Below are 12,554 nucleotides of genomic sequence, written 5' to 3'. Positions count from 1 at the left end.
CATGTGAATTCCACATGTGAATGTCATCATAATCATAATATCCAATATTTTGTAAAGTTTCAGACCAATCCATCAAAGCCTTGAACATTTTTGGAACATTCCCTGCTTGGCCAGATGGTGGCACTATGCTAGGCATGTGAATTACACATGTGAATATCATCACAATAATGATATCCAGTATTTTGTAAAGTTTCAGATCAACCAATAAAGGCATTGTGCATTTCTGGCACATTTCCTACTTGGCCATGTGGTGGCGCTATGCCAGGCAGGCCCATTGGGTGTCTGGATATCATCATAATCATAATATCTATTAACCTGAGAAGTTTCAGACCATTGATTCAATGCACTGTGACTTTATGACACATTTCCAACATATCAAAAATCCCTTCACAATTTAACATCAGCAACATCTTGGCATCATATTTGCCAAATTTCACATGAATCTGACAAACTGTCTAGAAGGAGTATGTTCAAATTGATCATGTGACATCAGTGTAATTGCCATTCTTTCTGTTGCCAGGTGGTGGCGCTATGCCAAATATGCATTATGGGCATGAGAATATCATCACTACCATGGTATTCAAAGACCTGTGAAATTTAAAACATTTCAAGCCATGCATGGTGAATTAAGACATTTATTGTTTATGTGGAAGGGTATTAAAATTCATAGTTTCGCCATTTCGTCAAATTACAACATATTAAAAAAAGCTTCACAATTTGGAATCAGAAGCATATTGGTATCATGTATACCAACTTTCACATGAATCAGATCAATCGTCTAGGACAGTGGTTCCCAAACTTTTAACAGGCATGTACCCCCTGAGACATTATAATCTTCCGGAGTACCCCCAACACCACCAATTGTTAACAAGTTTTTTTAAAATTGTTTTATTAATATTTATTTTTATCAATTTTGTCGAGAATAGTGAATAGGATCATAAACATATGATACAAATCTCATCAATAGTCAACATATGATAGGCCTACAAATGTGCTTAATATAATGTTTTTAAATAGATCTGCACCTAATCTCACACACAATCGTCTTGTTGAATGCAGTGATCTTATCTGCTAGGTGCTTGTCTTTGTCTTGTAACTGGTGATTTAACTCATTGAGCTTTCCAAATATATCGCTAAGATAAGCCAGCTTCGTCAAGAAATGTTCATTAGTCAGCGTTTCTCAAACTGTGGGTCGCGGAGACATGCCAGGCGGGGCGTGAACTGACGTGAAAAACAGGAGTTTTTTTTATTATTTTTTTTATCTGTAGTAGCCTAGGCCCAGGTAGCACCCGATGAGCAATGGACGCACTGTGTTATTCATAGGGAAGCGCTCGTGTCAAGGCAGTTTAGTTAGTCCCGACCTGAATGAGATTTTGAACGAGGTTGTGAGAGTGGTGAATTTCATCAAGACCCGGCCCTTAAAAGCGTGTCTATTCTCCGCACTTTGAGAGGAGATGGGAGCTGACCAAAAGGCTGTACTGTTTCACAGCGAGGCAAGGTGGCTTTCCCGAGGTAAAGTGCTGTCGCGTGTTTGAGCTCCGAGTCGCCTCTTCTTGGAGGAAGAGCGCATGTTTGAATCTGCAAGCACGTTCACTAATTTACCCTCTCTGTCTCCACTCGAATATTTTGTTAATGCGGAGAAAATAAGTTTTTAATGTGCAGTGCAAATGCGGAAGTTAAGTTCCCAACGTGGGATAGAGAAAACGTTTGAAAAGGCATTTGACTTAGATCTTTTTTCGCGTACCCCCTGAAATCAGTCCACGTAACCCTGTGTCCACAATGCACAAAATCCCAATTACCTCACTTCCTGTGGGTGTGGCTAATGGCATGTTAATACAAAAGTTGTTTGTTTTTGGGAGTTACATACACCCACCAAATTTGGTGTGTGTATCTAAAACTATATGCCAACCACAAGTCACAGTGACATAAGGGGGCGCTATGGAGTTCCAGGGCAATGCCCGGTGCCAAGCTTTTATCCCTGTCTATTCACTGTACCACTTGATGTGGGTGCCAAATTTCATGCGGTTTCACCCATGGGAAGCACCTCTTTTGGCATCATGATTCATCACATATTTCTTCACATATTAGTCTGCACAAAATCCCAAATATCTCACTTCCTGTTGGGCGTGGCTAAGGCATTGTACATACGAAAGTCGTTCATCTTGGGGAGATACAGACACCTACCAAATTTGGTGTGTGTAGCTGGAAGTATATGCCCACCACGGGATCAGTCATCTGAGGGGGCATAAGGGGGCGCTAGGGAGTCTCTGGGCCATACCCGGGGCCAAGCTTTTTTACCTAGCTGCTTTGTGATGTGTGGGCCAAATTTCAAGACTTTTCGATTATGTTAACCACCTCAAAATATTTGCCCACCACGGGATCAGTCACCTAAGGGGGCGCTAGCGAGTCCCTGGGCCACGCCCGGGGTCAAGCTCTGGTACCTAACTGCGATGCGTGACACCAGGGGGGTATTCCAGAAAGCAGGTTTACTGGCTTAACTGGGTATGTAAACCCAGAGTAAACGGTAAACCTGGGATTTCAGTTCCAGAAAGCTCAAAAATGATCAGGCTATGTAAGTAACTATGGTAACATAGGCTCTGAACTTAACCTGGTAGGGGGTAGGTTTTGTTCAGGTTATGTTAAATTATGTTCGGTTATTTTAGTGCATGTTCAAATCAGGCCGCTATTTTTATACGTCACGCAATGGCGTTTCATTTTGACGAAGGTCCGATTGACAAAGAAGCACAAAATCGTGTAATATTCATCCGTGCAATTCACCGTGAGAGGGCGATAAGACCACGACATCACATGATAGCCTATCCATTCTTTTCCAAACGAGTTTTTCAGCTGAATCCTAAATATAGGCTACTTGAAAAGCATTCTCCATCCCTACATTACGCATGGTGGATTAGAATAGAATAAAATAAATCTTTAATGTAGGCTAGCTAGCCTACACCATATGGACATTTGGACAGATGGACAAACAGATGGACAAACAACCAGCAGCAGTTTTTAGAACAAGAGGAGCGTGACTTGTGTTAGTTCATTCTTTCTAACAGCTCTCTCTCTCTCTCATCTCTTCCTGAATCCCTCATTCTCTGTTCCCTTCTTTAAAGTTCATCTCCCTTAAACTGTCTGACCTTTTTTGTCTTCACTTGTGTCCTTCTCTCCCCTCTCTGTGCTCTCTTTCTTTCTCTCTCTCTCTCTCTTTCTCTTTCCTTGTTGGATTTCTTCTCCCCCTCTCTGCTTTTGATTTCACTGCTCCCTTGTGTTCTCTCTCTCTCTCTCTTTATCTTTCCATGTTGGATTTCTTCTCCCCCTCTCTGCTTTTGATTTCACTGCTCCCTTGTTCTCTCTCTCTCTCTCTCTCTCTCTCTCTCTGGTTTTGCAGAACGGGGGCCCTAGTCTTGCGCTGACAGAAAAGTTCTTGCCACGCCAAGATTCCTGGAAAGCGTACGGCTCTCAGCGAGAAGGAAAAAAGAAAAAAAAAAGTTTATGGGGGAAAAAGGAGGGAGGAGGGAGAACAGCACTACTGATATCTGCCAAGAAAAACAAACGGAGAAGCTCTCCTCTGTGCCAGAGAGCCTTTAAGGAGGCTTATTAATGTGCCCAACTCACAGAGGGGGATGGGGGGGGGGGGGCTCCCTCCTGCACCCCCACACACCCACCCCTGTCCCCCCTCCTGCTCAGCTCCAGGGTAGTAACTGCAGTAACAGCTTGTCCTAACTGCTTGTGAGCGACCAACGGTCATGCAGCACTGAATGCTGTCTGTCCACACTGAATCCATTAAAAAAGAATATGAATATTCTGCTATTAAGCCATGTGTCTTGTTCAATATAGCTTTAAAAACAGGGTGTCCAACAAAAGTTGTGCTCAAAGCACTGTGTTGTGTCACACTGTACAGGACTGCTTTGCTCGCATCAAGTCAGGACATTCGAATTAAAAAACAAAGAAATCAAACTAATTTTGTCACCGACACTTGCAGTTAGGACATAGTGTAACCAGCCCCACGGACAAAGACACAAACACACACCTTGCTCCTCAACGTTAATGACAACACAGCTTACACAGACACTTCCTGTCTGATGTTTACACTGCACACACAGAGTCTGGAGGAAAGACTCTTGGTCAGCAACCAACAGGCTAATTCTTGGAATCTTGAAAATTAGATTTATTCAAATCGTGCAATCAAACATTTCATCAACCGGTATCTCTTTTTATCTATCTATTTATCTATGTATCTATTTCTTAATTTATTGGCATTCATTTGAATGGGTCTGACTGTCCACATCACAGAATGATTGAATGTGCAGGGCCAAGCTAGACGTTTCTGCCCTATGCTACTGATAGGAACTCATCAAAAACCTCTTTTCTTGGGCTTTACTTTTAATGAACACTCGCAGAAGAACAAGGTTTCTTTTTTTCGAAAGCCTCTGTGGTAACGGTGGGGCAAAAGACGAACACATGACTTCTTTTTAGAGACCTCTGTGCTACAGGAGTCGCAGTGGAATGGCATAACCATGAAGACAGCCGCCTTTATCATATCACATCTCCATGGAAACTGTGAGCCTCGGTTCGGGGAAGTCGGGGGAGAGTAGAAGGAAGGATGTGAAAAGGGGAGGGCCGACCGACAATAAAGAAAAAGGGTTGGTTTTTGTGGAACTTTTTAAAAACTTCTCGGAAAAACAACTTGAGGCATGCCGAAGGATGTGCTGGTCTTGCCTCTTTGGACATTTATTCTCCCCCCCCCCCCCCCCCAAAAAAAATAAGCAATTAGGCGAGAGCAGGCTCTTCTAGATAGAGGAGAAGATGAAGGTTGTGCCATTTCCTCAATGAGGTGAAGGGGATGGGGGGGGTACACTGGGGTTGCACGGATGTACTGAGCGAAACGCTGTGGGCCTTAAGGACCACGCAGGAGACACACAGGCCTCAGACGGGCCTTCTGTGGGTTAGACCTCTTGTCGGGACCTTTCAGTTCATGCTTACTAACGGTCACCTTACTTTTATCACAATCAGGACCTCAAGACAGAGATCTACAGCCTCCATGCGTGGCCCAAGACCTTGTGACAACACCCTCTCACAGACTGAATCAGCTACATCAGGCATTTACATTTACATTTATTAATTTACCAGACGCTTTTATCCAAAGCAACTTACATATCGCTGCTGTCGGGTGGAAATCTTGTATCTCCAAATCCATTAAATTTCAGGAAATTGAAAAATCCTTGTATTTTCGAAATAATCCAACACTGCGTCATCAAATCATTTTTTTTTTTAATTTGGAGATACAAGGAGTCCACCCAACAGCAGCGATATGTCAGGGGTCCCCAACCTTTTATGTACCATGGACCGGTTTGATTCCTATTTTTTTTTTCACGGACCGGCGGGGGGGGGGGGGGGGGGGGGGGGGTCGGGGGTTCCATGTTCCATATGTGTTGTGCATGCATTACTTGAAAAGAACTAGCTCCAGTTATGTATGAACAGTGAAGGTAACGATCTCTTGTGAAAAACGTGAACTTGAAGAAGTGAAAATTGAACAATATGAACTATGAATATTGAACAACTTGAAGCTAAAGTGTGAACATGCTTAACAAAATATGGGAACAAAACATGGGAACTAAACGTGCATTACGAATATAATCAGTGTGAGCCCTGCTTGTTTCCCTGCAACAAGAAGCTTCCATCTGGGGGTGATGGAAGACAGTGACACCCTCAGTGTGTTTGAAATGTCCAGTCGATTGCGCAATTTGGTCTTAGTTGCAGTCATTGCCGAAAACCCGGCCTCGCATAGATACGTGGTGGGAAACGTTTTCAGCGCTTTTACGGCTCTCTCGGGATATTCTGCTTTGGTTTTGATCCAAAAACCCGCCAGAGAGGTTTCCTTATACACACTCTTAAGACCACCGTCATTTGCAATTTCGATCAACTGCTCTTCCTCCTGCGCTGACAAGTTAGGACTATTCGGGATATTGACAAATGGGTTGCGGACCCACTCATTGGTTTGCCGTGGATCTTTGGAGGATGGGAAGTAACGCTCAAACTCATTTGAAAGCGCAACAAGGTGATCGCGCACCAGCTGCGAGAGAAAGGGCCCTGCCTCAGTCTCTCCTAAAACCCCCACTACTGTTTGGAACATATCAAATACACCCCACTCGTCCACTCATCGTCCCCACAAATCAAGCTTGCTTTAAATGCAGCGACTTTATCTGCCAGTTTAAAGACAGTCGTCATTCTCCCCTGGAGTGACAAGTTGAGGTCATTAAGCAACCCGAATATGTCACACAGGTAAGCGAGTTTTGACACCCAGTCCTCATCACTAAAATGTGCAGCTAACGGTGACTTTTTTTCTGTAAGAAATCTCTGCAGCAGCTCTCGCAACTCAAACACTCTTGCTAGTGACCTGCTAAAGATGCTTGTTTTTTGTTGCTCATTCTAGCAGTTTAGCTAACTTTGTGTGACACTACCGTTCGCCAAGAACTGATCAAGTGAAGTGAGCTGACCTGAGGCTGCGCAGCGCTGAAGGCAATATGTAAAAGTGTTGAAGGCGGGACAGACAGACGTAAGAAAATAGACCTTGCAAAATGCAAACATGCGTGCAATCAAACAACTGCATATAGACCTATGCCATGTAAAAACGTGACATTATTGCGAATTAAATTTAGTTTAGTTCGCATGCATTTTTTTTAAACTCATGTCGTAGGCTACGGCCCGGTTAGGAATGTCCTGCGGCCCGGCTATAGAACACCTAGCTATAGAACACCAGCTATAGACCCTTTCAAGAGAGTTCCATTATCAGCATCATAGTTGGCCCCACAAGGCTTCTGTTTTAACATTCCATATGTTATCTTAATGCAGAGGAAGTAGATTGGGAACCAAAAAGAACGTTCAAGCATTTGTTTTTATTGTTGAAAGGGTCTATAGAACACTATAGAACACCAGGCTATAGAACACCAGGGAATAGAACACCAGGCTATAGAACTCCTAGCTATAGAACACCAGGCTATAGAACACCCTACACTTTTTTCTCTTTTCTTGTCATTCTGCTTTCTGCTGTCTCCGTGTGGATGGCCCCTCAGTGCACCATCTCCTTTTTCTATCAGTTCCCGGCACTTTTTGTGTAAGGCTTGGACCAAAGGCAACATAAAGGTATTATAAAACACTCTCACACACAAGAACACACAGCAAGATGTACCATGCTAAGCCTTTATTAGATTAAATGTTAAGCTATTTACTCAGCTGTTTCTACTGACTCATATTCACATGGTGTTGTCAACATTGAGTATTTGTTCTGCTGCAGTGGTGCGTACTCGACTGGAGGATGTCACAAACACATTTGAAAAGTGACGAATATACTTGCGTCCGCTTTGTGTTGACACACCCAGCAGCTCTCGTCGCCCTGTCTCACACACACACACACACACACACACACACACAAGCTCTCATCGCCCTGAGCTCCTCTGAGAGAAGATCAGATGAATGTTTACCAGCCGGGCAGGCAGTGGCGCAGACACACACACACAGCCACGGGTATGTGCGGTGTCTGTTCAACCACAGAATATTAAGCGAATGCAACATTCATTAGTAGTGACGTGTGCCTCTACCTACAGGCTTATTGTTCGGCACCAAACAAGCTACAGGAATAGGGCTCCATCTTATCCACTAACACAGACATTTGTCTATTATATACATATATATAATAATATGATATTATTTTTTGTCTGATACCAAATGAAACGGGGTGGGGGAGTGGGGCTTCTAGTTCCCACTTCAACAGGACTTGTCTTTAAAGAAGGGACATAACAATTTCCATGGCAACGGTCATGCGTCATTCGGAGCCATCAACAAAAACAATGAACTCGCAGAACAGAAGCCATGAATATTTATTAGCATTCATGTTATTAATACTTGTGTTAAACTTCTTTCCAGTGCAAAAAACATGCTGCATAGACCTTGTTCATATCACACGCTTCGTTGCAGTCAGAGTTGTATTAAACAGAACTGTATACTTTTGATGCTTCTTCGAATCCCAAGGAGTTGATTTTTCCAGCATTCGTGCTAACCGCCCACTGTACCTCCTCTACCGCCATTTATGAGCGCCTTCCCCAGAGTCCAGTCAATAAAACGAACAAGAAAGAGGGGGATGAGAGAGGGGGAAGAAGGAGAGAGAAGAAAAAGAAAGGGAGAGAGATTGTTAGCCTGAGAGAGAATTAAAGAGTGCGATGGAGGGAGTTAAAAAGATGACCATGGAGAGAGTGAGTGAAAGAGAGAGAGATGGATAAGGGAGGGAGTGAGGTAGTGAGAGAAAGATGGAGGGAGAGAGAGAGGGAGGGAGAGAGACTGAGTGAAAGAGAGAGGGGGAGGGAGAGTCAGAGGCAAGCAGCCTCCAAATGGCTTTGATTATATTTTTCCTAGAAAGAAGGATACGGGAGAGTGCGTGTGTGCGTGTGTGTATGTGTGTGTGTTCTGCAGTAATACTGAGAACTAGTGCTGCTTCCATGAAAAACAGGACTGAACGCTGTCTGTGTCTCAAGGTACAACAATGAATCTTATATCCCCTCCTTATATCCCGACTTTACCCTTGCTTTAAGCTATGCAAAGAGATACACATGATATACAACAGTAAACACATGCACCAATGCATACACTAAAACACACACGCACACACACACGCACACACGCACACATACGCACACACACACACGCAAACGAAATTCATCTGGCGAGAGTCAGGTTACTCTCTCTAGGCTATATTGATAACACTTTTTAAATAATGTGAAATGATTTCATTAAAACAAGATACATGCCACACTACATTATAAAGACATAACAACATGACTAGTGTATTATCACTTGTCATCATCCTTACAAAAACAAATACACTTTCTTTGTAATTCAAAGGCATCCTTGGGTTTCATGAAAGACGCTATACAAATCCAGGTTGTTGTTGTTGTTGTTGTTATTATTATTATTATTATTATTATTATATTTTGTCATAATGAGCATTGGCCGATTAAAGTGCTCATAAGGTCAATTAAACAAAAACACAGAGATTGTTCGGAGTCAACTGAGGAACAATATCAATGCTCTCCATGTGTCATTCTGAGACTCATAGAACTCAGAACTGTGTAGCCTATTCAATATTTCTGCAGTAGGAAACTTAAAGAATTCAAACAGGCTCTTTTGGATGTTCAGGAACATATTTCAGATTCATCCCTTTTGTCATTTGTCAAGTTTAATTCTTCTTGTTTGTCTCATTTATTCAGTCTGAGTTATTGTTTCGATATAATTGCGGCATTCAGTCACCCCATTGGTTCATCTTCTGTACTGACGCCGAGCTGGGCTGATAGCAACAGCTCTTATGAGGCCCCACTTTGGCTCAGAGATGACAATAACAGATAAATAAAGTACAGTACATGTGGAAGTTCTAATGTATATTGATAACCGGTAGTTATTAGGCAACAGGCTAGTTATGACAGGTGAAGGGCAACAAACACATGCACTGAAACCCAGAACCCAGACTAGAACCCATCCAGTTCAAACTTATATGCAGCGCTGCGCAGACCTGGCTGAATGTGATGCGTGTTTGCTTTGTGAAGTTGATTATGCTTTGATGTGATTTCATGCCCCTAGCACTACAAGCTATTAGCCATTTCGTTGCATTAAGGTAGATACTTTAGATACTTTATTGATCCCCAAGGGGAAATTCAAGGTCTCAGTAGCATACAGACATCACACACAACATCTAGCTCAAAAGTACTCCAATTAACGTAAGTCATCCAAACATAGACCATTGGTTGTTTTAACTCTGGATCATTCCTTTAAAGCCTACAGACCTCCACATATCACCTGTAACCTCATCGTGTTCTCCATCAAAGTCAAGGGGAAGAGGATAGAAAAAAATTACAGGAATACAGAAAATCCAAATGCAGCCACCCTCTCAATATGTTGTGTACTGGCACTGCCAAGAAATAAGCTGTGACCTTTGACCCGGAGGGTTTACTCACACTGGCAATAGACTACCTGGCAGAGCCATTTTTGAGGGAGAGCTTTTAAGAAAACTCTCAACTATCATGTTATGACAGGGCTCTTACCTGAAGTCAGAATGACAAAGCATCACTAGAAAACAACAATAATGGTGCTTGTTAACTAACCTGACTCTTGCCAGATTTTATGGTAAAGCCAATCAGGACGCAGGGCGGGAGTTTCATAGATGTGACATAGCGTAGAAGCGACTGTGAGACTGTTATCAGCGTCACGGGTTGGCTTCGATGTGAGTGGTTGAGGTAGCACGTCAATAGATGACGGACAAGTGGCTTATCCAATCATATGCAAGCATTTTTTGATTAGGCCCAGCCTTATGAAGCAACACTTCAATGGATTGATCCCAGATGGATGAGTGGAGCTAGGCTGAACGAAATTCATCTGGCGAGAGTCAGGTTACTTGTTAACAGCCATCAAAAAAATGTTTCTTCTTCTTCTAAACTGTGTAGGCTACATTTCTATCTAGATTTTTAAAAGGTGCCTTTTTTATCAGACACTTCACAATTGCTTCACAATTCACAAAAAAAGTAATTGAATTATGATCAAAAATTATGATTTTGTTAGGATTTACTGATTGTCATAATAAATTACATTTGCATCGATATTATAGCTTACATCTTCAGTGTTTCAAATGGACAAAACCAAACAGCCAGATGCTGTTAAATTGCTGTAGAACTAGTAGTTTAAAGGAGAATTCCGGTGTGATATTGACCTAAAGTGTATCGAAACATGATACCGAGTGTGAACGTATGTCTCATAGCCCATCTCGGCTTGTCCCCTGCACTCCAAAATCTGGCGCTAGTTAGCCGATGCTACCAACATCTTCTTCAATAGTGGTGCTTCGGCATCGGGCTAGCCATGCAAATAAATCACTGTTTTACACCCATTTACGAGGCTCAATGTATCTCCACACTTCATTGGTAGACTTCCTAGGGCCCTGACATTTAAAACGAGACATTGAGAACTTTGAAAAAGCACTGGTAGTTTACTTACAAGACGATTTATACAGACAGTATCTTCACGAAGTTTAGCGTTTGCAGCCATCTTGAATTTAGTCACGATAAGTCGAGCAACGAGTAAGAATGAACAGCTATGATAAGGGATCAGATTCCAAAAATAATTCAGTGGAAATGCATGGATTCCAGTTGCTGCTACTGGAAGAAACTGGAATCCATGCATTTCCACTGAATTATTTTTGAATTATTTATACTGTCTGTATAAATCGTCTTGTAAGTAAACTACCAGTGCTTTTTCAAAGTTCTCAATGTCTCGTTTTAAATGTCAGGGCCCTAGGAAGTCTACCAATGAAGTGTGGAGATACATTGAGCCTCATAAATGGGTGTAAAACAGTGATTTATTTGCATGGCTAGCCCGATGCCGAAGCACCAGTACTGAAAAAGTTGTTGGTAGCATCGGCTAACTAGCGCCAGATTTTGGAGTGCAGGGGACAAGTCGAGATGGGCTATGAGACATACGTTCACACTCGGTATCATGTTTCAATACACTTTAGGTCAATATCACACCGGAATTCTCCTTTAAGTTGTAAGGACTTTCATAATGTACCCTCGTAAAACATAACATACTTTGGGACTTTAACCAGGCCCATGGGTTAGGGCCCTATTTTTACCTGTTCCTGTGATTTGGACAGCGTTGTTGTCCAGTCTCTGCAACAGCTTCTCCTGCACCCATGGGTATTCCACCTCCAAAGCCTCCAGAAATGTCCCGAAGGCTTTCGGCCCTCGGCCTGGGAGGATGTCGAGCAACATTAAAGTTCTCTTTTTGCTAGAGCTCTGTGCCTGAATCTCCTCCACGTGATCCAATGTTAGGATGTCTTCCTGGTAAAGGTACTGCACGATAGTGTCGTCTGTGCTGATGTTTGAGGAAAGATCCAGTCTGTGTTTACGAAGAATATATTTATGCTGAGGCTCCATGTCAATACCAGCAAATTATCTGATAAATACGTTGGTAACGTGTTGGCTGAATGAAATGACATTAAGTCACAGCAGCAAGTCACAACTAACCAAGAACTTCTGACTAGTTAGCAAGCTAACTTGATAGTCTGAAGTCACTCATCACACAATGAGCTAACATGCATTTATCTCGTATCTAGCCTTCATCAAAGTCCTGCACTTCAATAAACATTTACTAGGCATATTCAAGGGCAAATTGTTTTCTTTAGACATAACATAAGAAATGTACTGTGAAATATGATGTTACGATAGCTACTGCTTGTTCTTCTTACGTCAATGTTTCTCGTGTTTACTTTTCCAGGAGGCTCGTGTCCGCTCTACATACCGTCCGATGAGAAACCAAAACCCCGGAAACATCTGTTGGTGTGGCGTGAATAGAAGTGCCTGCCTATTGTATTAGGCTATTTGAGCGTTTTACCGACATTGTTACTAAAAACAGGCAAGCGCTTGTGTGTGATACAGCACTTTTGAATATTATTTGAAAAAATAAATCTGATTAGTAGGCATTAAACAGGTTGATGCTATTCCACTAACCTTAGGGCT

General features: G+C 42.4%; 1 protein-coding gene across 1 annotated transcript in view; it reads right to left on the bottom strand.

Annotated features, from left to right (window-relative positions):
* The window catches only part of cradd (CASP2 and RIPK1 domain containing adaptor with death domain), a 50,388-nt gene extending 38,072 nt beyond the window's left edge, over positions 1–12,316 (bottom strand). The window contains exon 1 of the mRNA XM_042078233.1: positions 11,669–12,316. Within this exon, the coding sequence (XP_041934167.1) occupies positions 11,669–11,972 (304 nt within the window). The 5' untranslated portion in view covers positions 11,973–12,316. The remainder of the gene's footprint in view (positions 1–11,668) is intronic.
* Between the last annotated feature and the right edge of the window lie 238 nt (positions 12,317–12,554).

The sequence above is a fragment of the Alosa sapidissima genome, chromosome 22 (genome assembly GCF_018492685.1).
Source record: "Alosa sapidissima isolate fAloSap1 chromosome 22, fAloSap1.pri, whole genome shotgun sequence".
Lineage (NCBI taxonomy): Eukaryota > Metazoa > Chordata > Actinopteri > Clupeiformes > Clupeidae > Alosa > Alosa sapidissima.
Note: the sequence above shows the minus strand (reverse complement) of the source record. Positions and strands in the feature narration are given on the sequence as shown.